The sequence below is a fragment of the Rhincodon typus genome, chromosome 28 (genome assembly GCF_021869965.1).
Source record: "Rhincodon typus isolate 14 chromosome 28, sRhiTyp1.1, whole genome shotgun sequence".
In the NCBI taxonomy this organism is placed as follows: Eukaryota; Metazoa; Chordata; class Chondrichthyes; order Orectolobiformes; family Rhincodontidae; genus Rhincodon; species Rhincodon typus.
This window is the reverse complement of record NC_063359.1, coordinates 29,865,994-29,884,037: the sequence shown is the minus strand read 5'-3', so window position 1 is coordinate 29,884,037 and position 18,044 is coordinate 29,865,994. Positions and strand designations below refer to the sequence as shown.

Genomic DNA, 18,044 nt, shown 5'->3' with positions numbered 1-18,044 from the left:
TCCGAGTGTAAAAGCAAACTTGGCCAAGAACAAACATCTAGGGGTTTTTTTTTTTGTGGAAAATCCTCAGGATATTTATGTTAAGATGGATTTACATCCCAGGTACTCCAGGGATTTTCAGCCATACAGTGGGCAGGTTCAAATTCACAGCTATAACTTCCCAAAGGAAAACAGAAAATGCAGGAAGTGCTCAGCAGGTCAGGCAGCATCTATGAAGAGGAAGTGAGTTAAAATCATCAACTTGAATTGTTAACTGTCTCTCTCCGCTGATGCTGCCAGACCTGCTGAACAATTTCAGCATTTTCCAATGCCTGCACTGTTTTGTTTTTGTGTTGCCACAATTCCCTATGTTAGCAGGTCAAATATTGGGGAAAATAAACCACTAGCCAAGTTATTCCTGAATTACCCAAAATGGGTACATTGTGCTCCATCTCTTCCTACCCTTAAATAGCCTCAAAACCTAGCCCTTCAACCACTTTCCTAATTCCTGCCCAGTGTACAAATCCTCTTGTGAGGCTTTGCCACACAGAAGCTGGAAATTGCAGCTATTTATTTCAGCAATTTCATCCTGTTTTTAAATAGTGGAGGCCATTACGCATCGTACCTTGATCAATTCTTGTCCCCACACCCAGCACTGGTCACAGGCAATAACTGACTAATAAGGGCAGTATTATTTGATGAAAAATGTTACAGTTGGGATGATTTCCAGATAATAACCCCATCACAATTATTTAAACAGTGGTTAAAATCCACCCAGGTGATTACAAACCTTACTCTCCTGTAATAATTTCTTTTTTCTTTTGCAGTGCACAACCAATTTGTTTAAATTGCAAGGGTCCTTGGTTGTAAAAACCTGATTGGGTATATATGGCAACTTAAAGGAGCCAACCTTTGCATGACCTGTGTGGTATTTTCCAAGTTATTGGCCAGCTCTGAATGAACACTCTGCCTGTAACCACAACCAAGAATTCCCTTTTCTCTATTTAATAGTTTTAGAACAGAATCTCCTCCATTCAGGATCCACTTTCAGAATTCGTGTGCAAAAATCAAGGGTTATCATAAAGAACTTAGACTGAATATTAAGTTTACATGTGGTGCAGAGTGCTCAATTTTTCTTAAACTGGCAGACCTGTGCAATACGATATGAGCTCACTATGTATTTTTTATAAAGGTATGTTTGCAGGTCATAGATTTTTATATAGTCAGTGTCAATGATTGGCAAAAAGATTCTGATTTTTAGCATGCCAAATCAAACAACTGTCCTCTCACCACTCCTGTAAACTGGCATTGTAAATCAACTGCTCTGTCCCTCTGAAGAATTTGTTAACTGATCGAGTTGGGCTCTGCATTCAGCATCCACTCTTGGACCAGGAATAATCTGATTCTCAATTCTTTACTGAAGCAATTATACATTTGGATTTATTAAATAATTTTCTTAAAAGAAAAAGGTCCAGTAAAAGACTTTTCTTCTTCTTCTGGCCCAATAATTTATCCCTAAAACAGGACATTATTCTGAAGGCTAACTGGATATCATCAAATTAAATAAGTTAGCAACAACAATCAGATCTTCAAAATTCTCTCCCAAGAGACAACAGTAACCGGTGATATACAATTATACTTTCTGACACAAACACTTGTACAATATCCTCTTGAAGTTACAAGAAGAAGTCCAATTTGGCAGACACTGTCTTGCAGCCTGTTTGAGAAAACAGTTTCTCACTCTCTGGGATAAAGTTCATGGACTTGGCAACTTCTGCAACTATTTCATCTGAAGGTTTGATGCCTCTGGAGACCATCTCACTTCTCACACATTCCTTGATGTGCTTGAGTTTCAAAGGTAGAAACGGTACAAAATGATCGACAAGTTGTTCATTTATGATCGTGGAATTCCAGAACCCACCTGCAAACAAAGCACAGGAATACAAATTACAATGGAGCAAACACAACTTGCAAAGTCACACAAAAATAAATCACATGAGGCCAATTTTAGGATCTCTCCAACAAACTAACAAAGCAACCTATCTACACAGGGAGAGCTATCTAAAAAGGAAGAGTAAATAAAGGAAACATTGGTGATCGAGAGAGTGAGCATGGGGAATTAATAGCAGATAAATGCCAGACAATATTAACAAATACTTTGCTTCTATCTTCACTATAGAAGATACAATAGAAAATCATCCCAGTAATAGTTATAAGTCAGGAAGTGAAAGAAGAAGAGGAATTTGATGAAATTACAATAACCAGGGCAGTGGCACTGAGAGTGAACTGTTGGAGCTGTGAGCTTACAAGTCCAAGTCATGATGGACTTCATCGTAGGGTCTTAAAAGAGGTGGCTAACGAAGTAGTAGATGCGTTCATGTTAATTTTCCAAAATTCACTAGATTTTAGAAAGTAGTAGACATAATGCCTCTATTCAAGAAGGGAGGGAGGCAGAAAACAGGAAGCTATGGCCAATTAGCTCGACATCTGTCATGGGAAAGTATTGCAAATGATCATTAAGGAAGATATTAGTTGGAAAATAAAAAAGTCAAGATAACCGGGAAATGTCAACATAGTTTAATGAAAAGGAAATTATGTTTAACCAGTTTACTGGAGCTTTTTGAAGGAGTACCATGCACTGTGGATAAGGGGGAACCCATTGATGAACATGGATTTCCAAAAGGCATTTGTTAAGTTGCCACACAAAAGGTTACCGTGCAAAGTAGAAGTACATGGTTTGGCAGATAATATACGAGCATGGATAGAAAATAGTGTATATGCATAAATGGGTCTTCTTCTGATTGGCAAGATGCAGTGAGTGGGGTTCCACAGGGTCTGTCCTGCAGCCTTAACTTTTTACAATTTATAATCAACAACTGAGATAATGAGAATGAAGGTTTTACTGGCTAAATTTGCAGACAACGCAGAGATAGGTAGCAAAGTATTTGTGAGAAGGACATAAGGAGGTTGCAGACAGATACAGATAGTGAGTGGGCGAAAATCTGGCAGATGGTATATGATGTGTGGGAAAATCTAACGTTGTTTACTTTGGCAGAAAGAATAAAGAAGCTGAGTATTAGCAAAATGGATAACAACTGCAGCATTCCCAGGTTCAGAGGGTGTTCTAGTGCATGAATCAGAAATTCATTTTGCAAGTACAGCAATCAATTAAGAGAACTAACAGAATTCTGTCCTTTATTACAAGAGAAGCTGAACATAAAAAGAAGAATGTTACGCTTCAGTTATGTAGGGGATTGGTGAGATCACATCTTGAATACTGCATGCTGCTTTGATGTCCTTGTTGAAGGAAAGATGTAAATTCATTGGAGGTGGTTCAGAGGAGGTTTACTAGATTGATCATTGAAATAAAAGCAAAGTACTGCAGATACTGGAGATCAGAAATAAAAAGAGAAAGTGCTGGAGAAACTCAGCAGGTCGTTTCACACAGAGGATGGTTTGTGTGTGAAATGAACTGCTAGAGGAAGCAGTAGTTGCAGGTACAGTTACAACATTTAAAAGACATTTGGACAGGTACACGAATAGGAAAGGTTTTAGAGGGATACGGGCCAAATGCAGGCAAATGAGACTATTTTGGGAAACTTTGTTGGCATAGACGAGTTGGACCGAAGGGTCTATTTCCATGCTGTATGACTCTGACTCTATGTCAACATCTCTGGAGACAGAAGCTGAGTTAACGTTGAGTTAACTCCAAAATATTCTGCAGAACTCATAGTGGACTTGAAATGTTAGCTCAATTTCTCTCTTCAGAGATGCTGCCAGGCCTGCTGAGTGTCTTCCAACACTAGACGAATACCTGGAACAATTATGTTGTCTTATGAGGAAAGGTTGCATGGAGTGGGTTTGTTTGCACTGAAATATAGAAGAGTGAAGGGTGACTTTGGCAACGTACATAAGATGCTGAATAGGTTTGACAAGATGGTCACTGAAGTGCAGGTTTCCCTAGTTGGGGAGTGATTACTTTAAAATTGGCCACACCCTTTCACAGCAGAGACAGAGAGAATTTGTTTTCTCTCAGAGGGTGGAGAGACTTTGGAACTTTACCTCAGAAGGTGGAGGCGGCGAGGTCTCTGAATATCTTTAATGCCAAAGGAGTGAAAGGTTATTGGGTGTAAAAGGGAATGTAGAGTTTGAAACAAACAGATCTGCTGTAATCTTACTGAATGACAGAGTAACCTTACAGGGCAGAATGGCCTCCTTCTGCTCCTAAATCATATGTTTGTACCTAACAAACCAGGAGCTTACAGGAGTAAAACCTTTGGGGCTTTAAATGAATGTTTAAGTGTGTTGCCCAGTGGTAACAATAGTTCCCATGAGCAGTATGTCCAAGAAGGAACAGGGTGTTGACAGTGCATGGAATAGTGCAGCACAGGAAGAGGCCATTGTCAGCTCCCTGACAGAGCTCTCTGTGTTCTCACTACCCTGCTCTTCTTTCTTGTTTTTTCTTGGGATGTGGGCATCGCAGACAAGGTCCTGAGGGATTTGCTTGGTCGTTTCTGAGTCTGCCACATTGCTATGGATCTGGAGTCATGTGAAACAGTGATCACATGATCAGGTAAGTATGACACACTCCTTCTGTATAGGACATCAGTAAACCAGGATTTTTGTTTATCAGTGATTTGCTGGTCGCCATTAGACCAGCTTTTAATTCCCGGTTTATTAATTGAATTCACGGTAGCAGACAAATGCATTCCCCAGAGCATTAGCCTGTTTCTGTGGATTACTAATCTAGTGGTGTTATTCCTACCCCACACTACTGCCTACTCTCAGAGCCTGCTGTTTTCTTTCCCTTCCAATTCAATTTGGAAGATGGTCTTTGCATTGGCTTGTACAGCATTGCCAATTACCACAAACGGCTGCATAAAAAAATGTCAAGTCAACGCTGCTTCTTTTACAAATCCCTCTAAATCAGAGTTCTTGAGCCGTCAAACCTGCTGAGTTTCTCCAGAAATTCCTATTGGTGTTTGTTTTTAAAAAGACATCTTAATCACACTTTACCATACGAACAACATTCATCCAACAGTTATTTCCAAAAGCTGATGAAGGTGATGAGTCTGCCTAGGTCTCTTTATGACGTTAAGGAGTAAGTACAAACTTTTCACCCTAATCAGGAGGGGATTCATTGCTTTATTAAAAGCCAAGATACAATAACCTCTGGATTCCATGGTCACACCCAGCATAATAATATAAAATCTCCCATTTCCTCTTGGCTACTTGCAGAATCACAGAATTGTTACAGCACAGTAGGTTGCCAATCGGCCCTTCGTGCCTGCACCAGTTCTATTACGTGTACATCCTGGCGTAACGCAGTGCTGAAAGGCACTAAGAGCTGTTGAGCTATCAGTGTGAATTTCTCACTTGAACCTACATTGAACCTGCAGATCCTAAACGCAAGTTTGAAAAATAATAGGAAATAAAAGATTTTCTTTCACAAAAGTGCTGGTTATCACATTGTTATAACATATTTTTGTACAAATATGAACATATCTCTATTTTATTGAAAAAACACTTCCAGTATGAAGCACATGTCCTCTACATAGACATAACTTGTAACTGTGTTTCTCCCTAACAATGACCTGTCTTTCTGGGCCCCTTTGTACAATTAATATGAAGGGCAATCCCACAACGAAAACCATGATACGTTAAATTTTTCAATTGAAAACAGTCATGTGCTGTGTAAAACACAAAGCAGACAGAAGCTTTTCTTTCCCTTGAGTAGATTAGATGATTTTAAATGATGGTGCAGCTGGACAGCATGGAAATTTAGAGAGGGGTCTCAGAACTTGAACCGTCTGACTGCTGGAAACAAACAAAGGTAATGTTCCGTGACCAGAAACAAAATGCATATTATCAAAGCATAATGAACGCACAGCAACCTCGCTTCTCGTTGGTTTTCCTGCAACAACATAAATATTATAACAACAACGTCTGAACACATTGGTAGAGCTAGATCTAGAATGACTGAGTTCAGTGACGATATACACCACTGAAAGAAAAAGATGCATCAATACTGTCACATATTAGAATGCCCTTCTTACAAAAAGGGTGATGACTTACTGAGTTTGTTATTGAAAACCTCGTTGGATATTTTGGACTCCAAGTCTTCCAGTCGAATTTCCTCCCTGTCCTTTTGATTCTTCCAGAAGTCTAGTGCCACCCTGTTTATCTGCTTGCCTCCAGCATTGCTGGTTATGAGACACAATCATGAACATACGAGATAGCGAAATAAGTGAACTTTGCCGTCAACAGTTACACACTACACAGCGATCAGCTATTTATGGTAAAGCTAGTCAGCAGTTTGTTATTCACTGGTGCTAGTTAATTGTCAAGTTACACTTTCTTCAGATGCTACATTTATATATCCGTCATAAGAGTTTATTTATGATTCAACAGGCAGATGTTTGACAACCTTTATTGTGTTTCTAAAGATTTTAAAATCACTTTGCTATTCATCTAGAAGATTGTTGCTCTAATCAACTTACACAATGACCAACAATTGAGGATTATAAGACAATACACTGAGATTGGTAATATTAGTACAAGATTAGATTCTGGTGACATTGTGTAATTAATAAAAATCCATATCTATTACAGATTTGTTAACTTAAAATAAATGTACAGGCGGCAATACAGATAATATTTGAATAAAAATAAAATTCTCTTATGACATGATGTATCACAATGAACCTTATTGCTGCTTTTAAAGGTATATAGCAAGTTGAGAGGGATTGATCCTAAATTTTGTTTTATAGTACTTTACTGTTTAGTACTTTGGTTTATTCAGTTAAAGGCACTGCGGTATATAACTACAAGTTGTTGTTGCTGTTGCATGATCTAATGTAGTAAAGAGACTGGAGCCCAAGGACAGAAGCAAATATTCTGACCAAATAAATATAATGCTAAAGACAATTACAACAGATAAAATATCCTCTGCCCTCAAAACCTTCAGCCCTCTGCAATCAGGATCACCCCTCATCTTTAATCTTGAAAGGACTATTCAAAATCTTCATTTTATACTGCAGTTCCAAATGCTTTTCAGTGTGAAAAGGAAACTATAGTAATCATTAATACTTGCTGTAATTCTTTGAAGTCCCTCAAAGAGTGCATGAGAGAGCAAAGGAGAGAGCAAAAACAAGAACAAGAGAGAGTTAGAGCAAGGGAGAGAGGAAGAGAGAATAAGAGTGAGAGGGTTGAGACAGAGAGAGAGAGAGAGAGAGAGAAAAAGAATGAGTGTGGGGGGGGGAGAGAGACAGAGAGAGAGAGAATGAGGATGAGAGAGAAAGAGAAAACAAGAATGAGAGAGACAGAAAATGAAAGAGAGATGGAGAGAATGAGAGTGAGGGAGGGAGGGAGGGGAAGAGAGACAGAGAGAGAGAGAGAGACAGAATGATGGAGAGAAACTAATGAGTTGGTGGGGGGGCTTGAGAGAATGATAGCAAAGGAGAGAGAATGAGAATGAGGAAGAGAGCAAGAATGAGAGCCAGGGAGAGAGGGGAGAGAATGAGAGCAAGGGACAGATAATGAGAAAGAGAGAGAAACAGAGAGACAGAATGTGTGTATGTGAACATGCATGTGTACTTATAAGGCAGCTGGCTAGGGCAACTTTGGTCACTCATTCTTAACTGCCCTTGAACTGAGTGGTTCAGCACATCATTTCAGACTCAACCACATAGCTGTGGCTCTGACATAACATGTAGTTCAGGCCAAGTAGGGATGTCCCCAAATGGCAGGTGCAAGCTAAATGAGTTATGACAATCAGGGGTAGTTTTACAGTCACCATTAATGTTTTGAGTTATGTATTAAATGTAAACTTTAGCTGCTGCCATGTTGAGATTTAAACCAGTGTCCCTGTGTATCAGCCTAGGCTTCTGGGTTAGTAATGCACTGCCTCCCCTGTTTCTGTGTCTAAACTCAGTCAAGACACTCCAGAGGAAATCTCCTGGACTTGGGTGTAATCAAGTGGTCTTTTTGTTTCCAAATGACATTGCGTTCACAGCTGAAATCACAACTGACTTGAACTCTGCTGACTAAAGCTTTAAATGTACCACCAATTTTTATTAACATAAGACAACGTATTTGAAGACCAGTATTTAGATGCCTGGGAAGGGAGCTCCGTCCAGTCTCTTTCAAACTGATAACTGTGTGTCAAATGGGCATCTTGGAATTAAACCTAACTTGTCACTTGTCTGGGAAAGGATTTCTTAACCCACAGATTTTACGTACGTAGCCTCCGATCATTTTGATCTACTGATTGAGGAAGATGAACAATTCCTTCATTAATGTTTCAAGGTACAGACTCTCCCCTCCAATCAGCATTCAGTAACAGTCAGCAGAGAAGCAACACCTTGCAAAGAGCAACAGCACAGGTGTGGAAGCTTAAACTCTACTTCCAGATTGCAAGTCTAACTTTAACTAGTACCTTGTCTGGTGTGTCTTACAGTATTAAGAGCGGTGATAGTCACTTCTCGTCACTTACCTTACAAAAATAAATATCGCCTTCCGATAATTTGTTCCGTACATAACGTGTGAATTGCCGAGGAAGGGCTTGATTGCATCAATCAAACCTGGGTGCATTTTGTCCATTTCATCAAAAATAAAGACAGATCTGCTGCAGTCACTCAGGTTACCACTGATCCAGCTTTGCAGCTGCTCCTGAAAAGGCAAGAACAACATTAGAAAGTGCACAAGTGGCATCAGACCAAACTTTCCGGTTAGATTGCAATGGCAACAGGGAACTCTAATAATGTCAAGAAAGGGTTGACTGTCAACTCAGCAATTTAATTACTGAACTTCACAAAGGCAAGGTGACACACATCAACATTCTTAATCCTAATTCTCACCTAGTCTCCCTGTTCATCATCCATTTGAATCACTCTCCTGTTGGCCATTGTGCATCCAGTTATTTAGGTCCAAAGCCCTGGAATTCACTGCCTAAACTCTTCAAAAGTTTGGTCAATAATTTTAATGAGTGTCCTAAAAGTGCAAGGTGCAGACGGAATTCCAGAGCTAAGTAGCTGAAATCACAGTAGCTAATAGTACAGTGATTAAAATCAGGGATGTTCACGAGGTCAGAACTGAAGCAGCACAGATATAGATGCAGACATTTGCAGCATTTAGTCAGTATTTACTATTCATTCCATCATGCCCTTGATAGTCAATAAGTATCTGACTACACAAATTATATTTTCCACCTTTTGGCCTGTAGCCCTGGAAACTATAACAATGTAAATGAAAATCTAAATATTGCTTAACTTTTTCAATACTTTATGACTCAAACCACCCTTCCTAGCAATGAGTTCCAGGCTCCCATCACCCTCTGGTTGAAAACATTTCTCCTCAACTCTCCATTAGCCTTCTATCTCTTACCTTAAATCCACAACCCCAGTTACTGACCCCTCTACTAGTGGAATAAGTGCCTTCCTATCACTCTGTTTATACCCTCATGACCTTATACTCCTCTGGTTGGGAGTTGGTCGGCTCAGTTGGCTGGACAGCTGGTTTGTGATGCAGTGTGATACCAACAGCATGGGTTCAATTCCCACACAGAGCTGAGGTTACCACTTAACCTCTCCCCTTGCCTGAGATAACTACATCATGGGGCGGCATGGTGACTCAGTGGTTAGCACTGCTGCCTCACAGCGCAGGGACCCGGTTCGATTCCACCCTCAGGCGACTGTCTGTGTGGAGTTTGCACATTCTCCCCGTGTCTGTGCAGGTTTCCTCCCACAGTCCAAAGATGTGCAGGCTAGGTGGACCGGCCATGCTAAATTGTCCATAGTGTTCAGGGAGGTGTAGTTTAGGTGGGTTATAGGGGGATGGGTCTGGGTGGGATGCTCCACGGGTCGGTGTGGACTTGTTGGGCCGAAGGGCCTGTTTCCACACTGTAGGGATTCTATGATCATGGACATGGGTTTCAGCAGTTGAGCCAAGATAGGTAGAAGTTCTCTTTAACATAAAAGCACAACACTGTGGATGCTGGAAATCTGAAATAAAAACAAAGTATAGAAGAAACTAGAGTCCAGAATGCTTCTTCTTCCAACTTACACAGTATTATTAATCTGAGCCCAAAGCAAAGCTCTAAACAGATGCAGCCTGATCACAGACTATCCTAGTTGAAGTCTGGCATCATTGTAACTTACCTATTTCTTTATGCATGTGTACATTCACTTGGATTTTCCCCTCTCAGACCAACTTTCTTTTTTTTTGAAATGTCAAACCTTTCACACTGTGCATTCGTTTTTAAATCAGTGCAACTCAGTGGGGAAAAAGGACTCAAAATCTGACAATCTACACAGTTAAATAGTTGGCCGTTTTCTTATTGCAAAGATGACTGGCTGAATACAGATTCATTCTTTTCTCCCTCCCTCTCCCACCCTCCCTTACCTTGTACGTGTCGATCTGGCAGGCATGGGGAAAGTGCAAGGTGGGTACAAACTGGTGCACATAAGAGCTTTTCATCCCATCCCGATACAGGTTTCTCATTAACAATGTAGTAACATAGCTTTTCCCAGTCCCTGACCAGCCGTGAAACGATAAGACCAGGGGCTTCACTGGGCTGTGCTTCTGCAGGAACTGTTTTATGGCACTGACAATCACTTCTTTGGCCACATGCTGTCCATACACATTGCGGCATAGGTCCAGCTCCAGATCTGGAAGGGGAGACAGAGTTCAAACGCAATATTCAGTCACTAGTTCGATGGCCCTTTTTCTTTCCATTCAGTGTCATCATTAATGTTTAAAGAGATAGTAGGAACTGCAGATGCTGGAGAATCTGAGATAACAAGGTGTAGAGCTGGATGAACACAGCAGGCCAAGCAGCATCATAGGAGCAGGAAAGCTGATGTTTTGGGTCTAGACCCTTCTTCAGAATATCAATGTTTAAATTTTCTTTTAAAATCCGATGAGAATATCGGATTTGGAATTTGCGATCAAACTCGGGGGTCCCCAAACAGTTTTGGCTCTGCTTGTCAGAGTCATGAGTGGGCTAAATCCACCCCCCACTTCATTCATCTTACAACAAGCTGGTAGTAAACATTCAATATATTGAAGTGAGTTTAACCTATCAACGCCACCCCATTTTTACATACATAAAAATGATCAGGATTACATTGAGCTTGAGCTGTGTACAGAGTGAGATTGATGCATTGTATTGTGGGTTCTCGAAGTGATATCTGCTTTAGGGCAGATGTCGCAGTTACGCTACTGATTTCATCTTAGTGTTTGTTCTGTCAAGCAGAGCTCAGCACACGCACATTTACATGCACAGAGCATGAAATACAAGCTTAATTAGAACAAAGGGCACAAGGAAGAATGTCTGTAGGATATTAGATCTGCTAAAAGCACAGTCACAGGTTCAGAATTAATGCAGTTTGCAATTTACAGATGCAGTATGACTAAAAGTAAGGGAATTAGCCTCAAACATGGTTCAGAAAGTTTATCTCATTAGTGAGTAGCCAAGTACACAAAACACAAATGTCTTGGGCTGAATTCAGATCCGTGCTGAAGAATTCCTCAGAAAACAGCTTTGCTGTCGGTGAGTTCAGGAAGCAGTGTGCAAGCACGTGTGTGTCTGCAAGAGTGAGAATGTGTGAGTGTGCGCAAGTGTCAGCAAGCAAGGACAGCAAGAGAGTGAAAGTGTGAGAGCGAGAGTGAGAGGGAGGGCACAAGGGTGTGTAAATTTGGGAGTATGAGAATGAAAGTGTGAGAGCGAGAGTAGGGGAGAATGTAAAAGTGTAAGTGTGAGAGTGCAAGGGCAGGTGGGGCTAGTGTATTGTCAGTGGTGGTAGGGCTAATCATACTTGTTCCGAATCACTGTGCAATAATTGAAGAAAGACAGACTTTAATTTACATAGTACCTTTCCTGACCCGATGTTCTAAAGCACTTTACAGCTGATTGACTACTTGCAGTCGCTGCTGTATTGCGGGAAACAGGGCAGCCAAAGCGTCACAGCAAGGTCCCAGAAATACAGTCATTTGATAATGATCAGGTAATTTGTTTCTAGTGATACTCATTGAGGGATAAGTATTGGCCAGGACTGCAAGAATAACTTTGCTGAACTCCTTTCACTTTAGAAAGAAGTGGGATCTTTCACTTCAGAGACAGTAGACGGAGCATTGATTTAATGGTTCATCTGAAAAGCAGCACCTCTGACAGTGCAGCACTCTTCCAGCACTGCACCAGACTATCAGCCTATATTTGAAGAGGTCAGGTCTACTGGAGCGATGCTTGAATCTGCAAGCTTCAGACTCCGAGACGGGCCACGGCACTCACCTCGGAGTTGAAAGTATATGGTGTAACTGTCAACTGAGGGTGGATTGGCCTTTCCTGGGGTCATCTACAGTCAAATAGCATTTAAAAACTGGTCAGCTATAGTGGGGGAGAAGTTGGTCTGGAAGACGTGGCACTCATGGCAAGAACAGTTTCTGATCATTTCCATTGGTCGATGATTACCACTCTCCCAATGCAACTTCATATTGAACATCCTTCATAGAAAGGCTGAGAGAGAGAAGCAAGGACAGAGAACACCTATCACCAAGACTGGATCAATACTATCACCATCGATTGAGGCTGAGTCCTGCTAGCTTGGGGTCATGCCAGGTAGTGAGAGAACTAACATGAGGAAGAAATTTACTTGACCTCATTCTTGCCCTCCTGCCTGTTAAATAAAACAAAATCAGTAACATGGATGAGTGTGACCACCCTGTCTTTGATGGCAAAATCTCAGCCCCAGTGAGGTTAGTCCAACCGTACATCACAACACTACCTGCTAAATTACACAGTAATTACAAATCTCTGAAATAAAGCATCTGTGAGGCTCCACAGTGTATCAGCAGCAACAGGAAATTTTTCACTCCTTGAGCACCAGTGGGAAATGGTGGCTTAGTGGTAATGTCTCTGACTAGTAAACCAGAACTAATGCTCTGGAGACATGGGTTCAAATCACATTATGGCTGCTGATGGAATTTAAATTCAGCAAATGAAACTTGGCATCTCAAACTTTTTTTTTTAAATATATTCATGGGATGATGGAGGCCTCATTGGCTGAACCAGCATTTATTGCCCTGTCCCTAGTTGCCCTTGAGAAGGTGATGGTGAGCTGCCTTCTTGAAACGCTGCAGTACATCTACTGTGCATTGAACCATAATTCCGTCAGGGTGGGAATTCTGGGATTTTGAACCAGCGACCGTGAAGGAATGGCAATATATTTCCAAGTCAGGGTGGTGAGTGGCTTGGAGGGGAACATGAAGGTGGAGGAGTTCCCATATATCTGTTGCCCTTGTCCTTCTAGGTGGAAGTGGTTGTGGGTTTGGAAGGTGCTTTTGAGGATCTTTGGTGAATTTCTGCAGTGCATCTTGTAGATAGTACACACTGCTGCAACTGAGCATCGGTGGTGGAGGGAGTGGATGCTTGTGGATGCAGTGCCAATCAAGCAGGCTGCTTTGTCCTGGATGGTGTCAAGCTTCTTGAGTGTGGTTGGAGCTGCACTCATCCAGGCAAGTGGGGAGTATTCCATCAGGTTCCTGACTCGTGCCTTGTAGATGGTGGGCAGGGTTTGGGGAATAAGCACATGAAATATTTGCCGTAGTATTCCTCACCTCTGACCTGGTCTTGTAAGTACCGTGTTCGTGTGGTCGATCCAGTTGAGTTTCTGGTCAATGGTAACCCCTAGAATGTTGATAGCGGGGGATTCAGTGATGGTAACATCATTGAATGTCAAGAGGCAGTGGTTAGATTGTCTCTTATTGGTGATGGTCATAGCCTGGCATTTGTTTGGCACGAATGTTACTTGCCACTTGAGGTTGTAGACTTGCTCGCTGTGTTTGACTGCAGATGTTTTGTCACCCTGCTAGGTAACATCGTCAGTGCACCTCTGGTGAAGCGTTGGTGTTCTGTCCCGCTTGTTATTTATATTCCTCAGTTTGCTGGAGTGGTTGGCATTACTTCCGGTTTTGTTTTTCAGTGGTTTGTATATCGGGTCCAGTTCAATGTGCTTGTTGATGGAGTTCTGGTTGGAATGCCAGGCCTCTAGGAATTCCCTGGCATGTCTCTGTTTGGCTTGTGCCGTTATAAATGTGTTGTCCCAGTCCGTGTGTATTGAGGCCAGTGTCTCTTGGTGGCTGGTTGGTGTTCGTTTTCGTCAGACGTTATTGTCAGTTTTCTTCCAGTTTGGCCTTTGTAATGTTTCTGAAAGTCCTTGTATGGTATTACACGGCCAGACACACTAGTCACACTAACGTACATCACAGACATATCAGAGATAACCACAAGACTACTCAGACCCCCAGGTATCAGGGTTGTCAGAAAAACCCATCTGCTTCACTAATGTCCTTCAGGAAAAGATGTCGGCCATCCTCACCTGGTCTAGCCTACACTGGACTCCAGACCCACAGCAATGTGGTTGACTCTTAACTGCCCCCTGAAATGGCCTAGTAAGCCACTTACTCAGAGATAACAAGACCTGCCGATGCTGGAGTCAGAGATAACACAGTGTGGAGCTGGAGGAACACAGCAGGCCAGGCAGCATCTGAAGAAGGGTCCCGACCTGAAACATCAACTTTCCTGCCCCTCTGATGCTGCATGGCCTGCTGTGTTCTTCCAGCTCTACACTGTGTTATCTCTAGCAAGCCACTCGGTTGTACCATCTAAGAAGCTTCTTGAGGAAGTATTCTCAGTTCAATTTATCAATGCCATCTCTTTGTCAGAAAGTGAGGACAGGCACTGTTCACTGACATGGAAACACTACAGAAACTCATCATGGCCAATTTAAGAGCACCTTCCTACCCCTTGATGACTAACACTGAAAAAAGCAACACAAGGAATATCTCAGTAAGACTATCAACCCTACATTCCCCTTCACATCACAGACCATTCTTACGTAGATACACATGGTCACCCAAACAGTATTCAATTTGATACAGATGCAGCAGTATCAGAGGACAAGTGAGTTGCTATTGTTGTACCATTAAAAACGTAGACTGATAAGCCAGAAAACAAAAGGCCAACATTGATGACGGGGAAGTTATTGATAATCATTATCAGGGATAAAATAAACTTTCATTTGGAAAGGCATGTATTAAAATCAAGGAGGCATATCACCTCTTACAAACTTGATTGAATTCTGTGATAGGCCATAACAGATATGGAACGCTCAGTAGCCTCTTTCTGTGCTGGAGGTACATTTGGCTCAGCTGTGGACAGGTGAGGTGGCAGTTGGGAAGCCAATTTGGAGAACATTACAGAAATGGTCCTGAAAAGTAACAAAATACAGAGCAAGAGATAGTAGTAACTGCAGATGCTGGAGAATCTGAGATAACAAGGTGTACAGCTGGATGAACACAGCAGGCCGAGCAGCATCATAGGAGCAGGAAGGCTGACGTTTCAGGCCTAGGCCCTGATGAAGGGTCAGCCTTCCTGCTCCTATGATGCTACTTGGCCTGCTGTGTTCATCCAGCTCTACACCTTGTTATCTCAAGTACAGAGCAAGGCTTTCAGAGTAGCACAGCTGAGGTGTTGGTGGAAACAGTGAACATTGCTAAGGTGAATAAGCAACTGTGCTAAGTACGACGTAGGGTGTGAAGTTCACTTCAGGGCCATATAGCTCATATCAAGTCAAAAGATTCCGTCTCTTTGGAACGCGAATCTGCAAAGCAGTTTCCTAATAAACTCTCAAATGTTGTTACCACTGGCTACTTTATAGGATTGGTGCTCTTGAGCGGTAAGATAATTCTTGAATCTATCAGGCAAAGGGCTAAAAGTTCTCATTTTGTCTCCCTTACAACTGATTTTCAAAACACTTCGCAAGAAGTGCTAGCAAAAGTAAAATGAAAAAAAATGCATGAAATGAAGGGACGATCATGATTGTACCACAGCTCAAAGAACAGAAATACTTTTTACAGCCCACATTTCATTCTACAAAGTAAATGTCAGAGCTGTCACTCGGTGAGACTATATTTCTAAGTGCTTAAAAACCGTTGTCTTAAAGACTACTCACAGTCAATTCTGGGCTGGAAGGCGCAATCACAGGAATCTGACAGTTGACAGTATACAGACCGAAAGGGAAAAGTAACCTCCCAGCAGAGAAAACTGGGAAGAAAGGAAAGACAAAAGAGGCAGAGGCGAACTTCCCCTTTCACCAGCTCCATAGCTTTGTTTTTGTTACCTTCTCACTGCCGCATCGGCCACGGCGCGTGCGCACTGCGGCGGCTGGTCGCTTGCCGTGACGTCACAATGGCAATGTAACAAAGTGGAAATGATACAGAATTCCCGGCAGCTGCTGGCCCTGAGAGGGGCCGAATGTCCGTTCAAAGCCTCACATCACTCACTGAGTGACTACTCCAACGTGGTCCAAGTCATTGAAGCGAGTGACAGCGTTTCCATTTGCAACAGGCTCTCTGGACTCTGACCTTTTGAATTCGGTCGAAGGTTGAGATATGTGTGCAACGTCTTTCTCGAGAAACGTAAAGGTTATTTTAAAAGAAAACAAGAATCGACAATAAGGCCGCTTTTAAAACTTGTTTACGATCATTCAGTGTCCTGGTCGTTTTCCATGAGCTTTGAAACAGAATTAATTCTGAAGGCTATAAATAAATAATAGGTTTCCAACCTTTCTGAGACTTGGGAAAGATAACGATTTATCTCCCGGACAAGCTGGAAGCAATAAAAATATTTCCCAGAAGGAAAATCCAGTAAAACTTATGCATGATGCATAGTGATCCGACTTATTTTCTGTACTTCAGAACTGTATCCCAGTACAACTAGTGCATTCATTTCTAACTTTTTTTGATTTTACTATTTTTTCCTCATAAATTGTTTATCAGTTATAAAACAAGTAGTATAAATAGAAGGGTGTAGCCGTTTGGGCAAGCCTTAACAATAAAATAAAAGTTTATTACATAGGAACAGGAGTAGGCCATCAGCAGTCAAGCCTGCCCTGGTCATATGATCACAGCTGATGGAACACTTCAACACCTTTCACCCAACTCATCCTCATAACCCAGTACGTCATTCACAATCTATCAATCAATACCTTGAACAAATTCAAAGCCTGAGCTTACACAGCTGTCAATGCAAAATAAATGAAAATAAAATAGAATAAGCCAAACTATTCATAAGCAAGCTTAAAAATTTCAAAACATGGTAAAATATAATCCCATTAATCCCAAAAGCACTCCTTATCATATGAAAACCAGAGATACTCCCTTTTCTACCACATCTTACGTGGCTTAAGTTAACTGTGATTTCACATCCTCATCTTAAGAATCTGATTGCCTCTTTCTTGAATCTTCATACAACTGAGTTTAGATTTTTTCAGCATCTAATAATGCCTTCAGGGTCTTATTCAAACACTCTGGCTGAGAACTTTAAGGGTAAACTCCTTGCTCTGAGTGAACCTATTTCTTAACAGTTCTAAAATATCTCACTTTAGGAGTGACTGTTATGCATGTCTAATCTCAGCCGAGACTTCTGGAAAACTGCCTAACCCAAAGAGGCATTGTTCATGATGTGATGTTTCCCTCAGCCATAAAAAACCCAGAATCTTCTGACAGAAGTTAATGCACATTACTGTTTATTCTGTTCACTCATAAAACTCTCGGAATGTAAACAAAACCACATTACTCTCCAGGGGCTTTCTCTCTCATACCATGTTTTAAAATAATTCACATGGTTACAGAAATATTTGGCAAGCTAATCACTAACCACTTCATTCACACAGAAAACTCACATGATATTAGTTCAAATACCAAGTATATGATGTTAAAACATATATAAATCACATACCTGACATCACAAGTCCACATTCAGCATGACATTGGCCACCAATTTTTAATTTCCTTCCTCTTACTATTCTACTTGTAGATATGGCTAATGATGCCTTTCCTCAAGGTTTTGAACAGGCTCTGGCTGATCAAGACACACTGGGTTTAATACAACTTGGTCATAAGCCGTCACTTCCAGGAGTTTTTAATTTTCCCAGAAGACTGGTAGGCCTAACCAGTTCATCCAGAGTTACTGGCTTGTCCAGGCACTCCCATATCTTGTTATCTAA

At 41.4% G+C, this 18,044-nt stretch overlaps 1 protein-coding gene across 3 annotated transcripts; it reads right to left on the bottom strand.

Moving 5' to 3' along the window:
* LOC109925753 (torsin-2A-like) lies at positions 1 to 17,876 on the bottom strand. 3 transcript variants are annotated; one of them, XM_048613707.1, is made up of 5 exons: positions 17,777 to 17,876; positions 10,381 to 10,646; positions 8,474 to 8,649; positions 6,055 to 6,182; positions 1 to 1,900 (listed from the first exon to the last, which is right to left on the bottom strand). In XM_048613707.1, the coding sequence occupies exons 1-5, from the start codon at positions 17,781 to 17,783 to the stop codon at positions 1,656 to 1,658; spliced, it is 822 nt and encodes a 273-aa protein (XP_048469664.1). In that variant the 5' UTR covers positions 17,784 to 17,876; the 3' UTR covers positions 1 to 1,655. The 3 variants fall into 3 exon arrangements, with proteins under 3 accessions (XP_048469664.1, XP_048469665.1, XP_020381256.1); XM_048613708.1 differs by lacking the exon at positions 17,777 to 17,876 and adding an exon at positions 16,158 to 16,401; XM_020525667.2 differs by lacking the exon at positions 17,777 to 17,876 and adding an exon at positions 15,990 to 16,203.
* Between the last annotated feature and the right edge of the window lie 168 nt (positions 17,877 to 18,044).

Excerpts from the sequence above, each read along its gene's own strand:
- LOC109925753 (XM_020525667.2), bottom strand. The coding sequence starts at position 16,140 with ATGGAGCTGGTGAAAGGGGAAGTTCGCCTCTGCCTCTTTTGTCTTTCC. Across the intron at positions 8,650-10,380 it reads GCCAGATCGACACGTACAAG|GAGCAGCTGCAAAGCTGGAT; the intron begins GTAAGGGAGGGT and ends TTGCCTTTTCAG. Across the intron at positions 6,183-8,473 it reads GCGATATTTATTTTTGTAAG|CAATGCTGGAGGCAAGCAGA; the intron begins GTAAGTGACGAG and ends TCTCATAACCAG.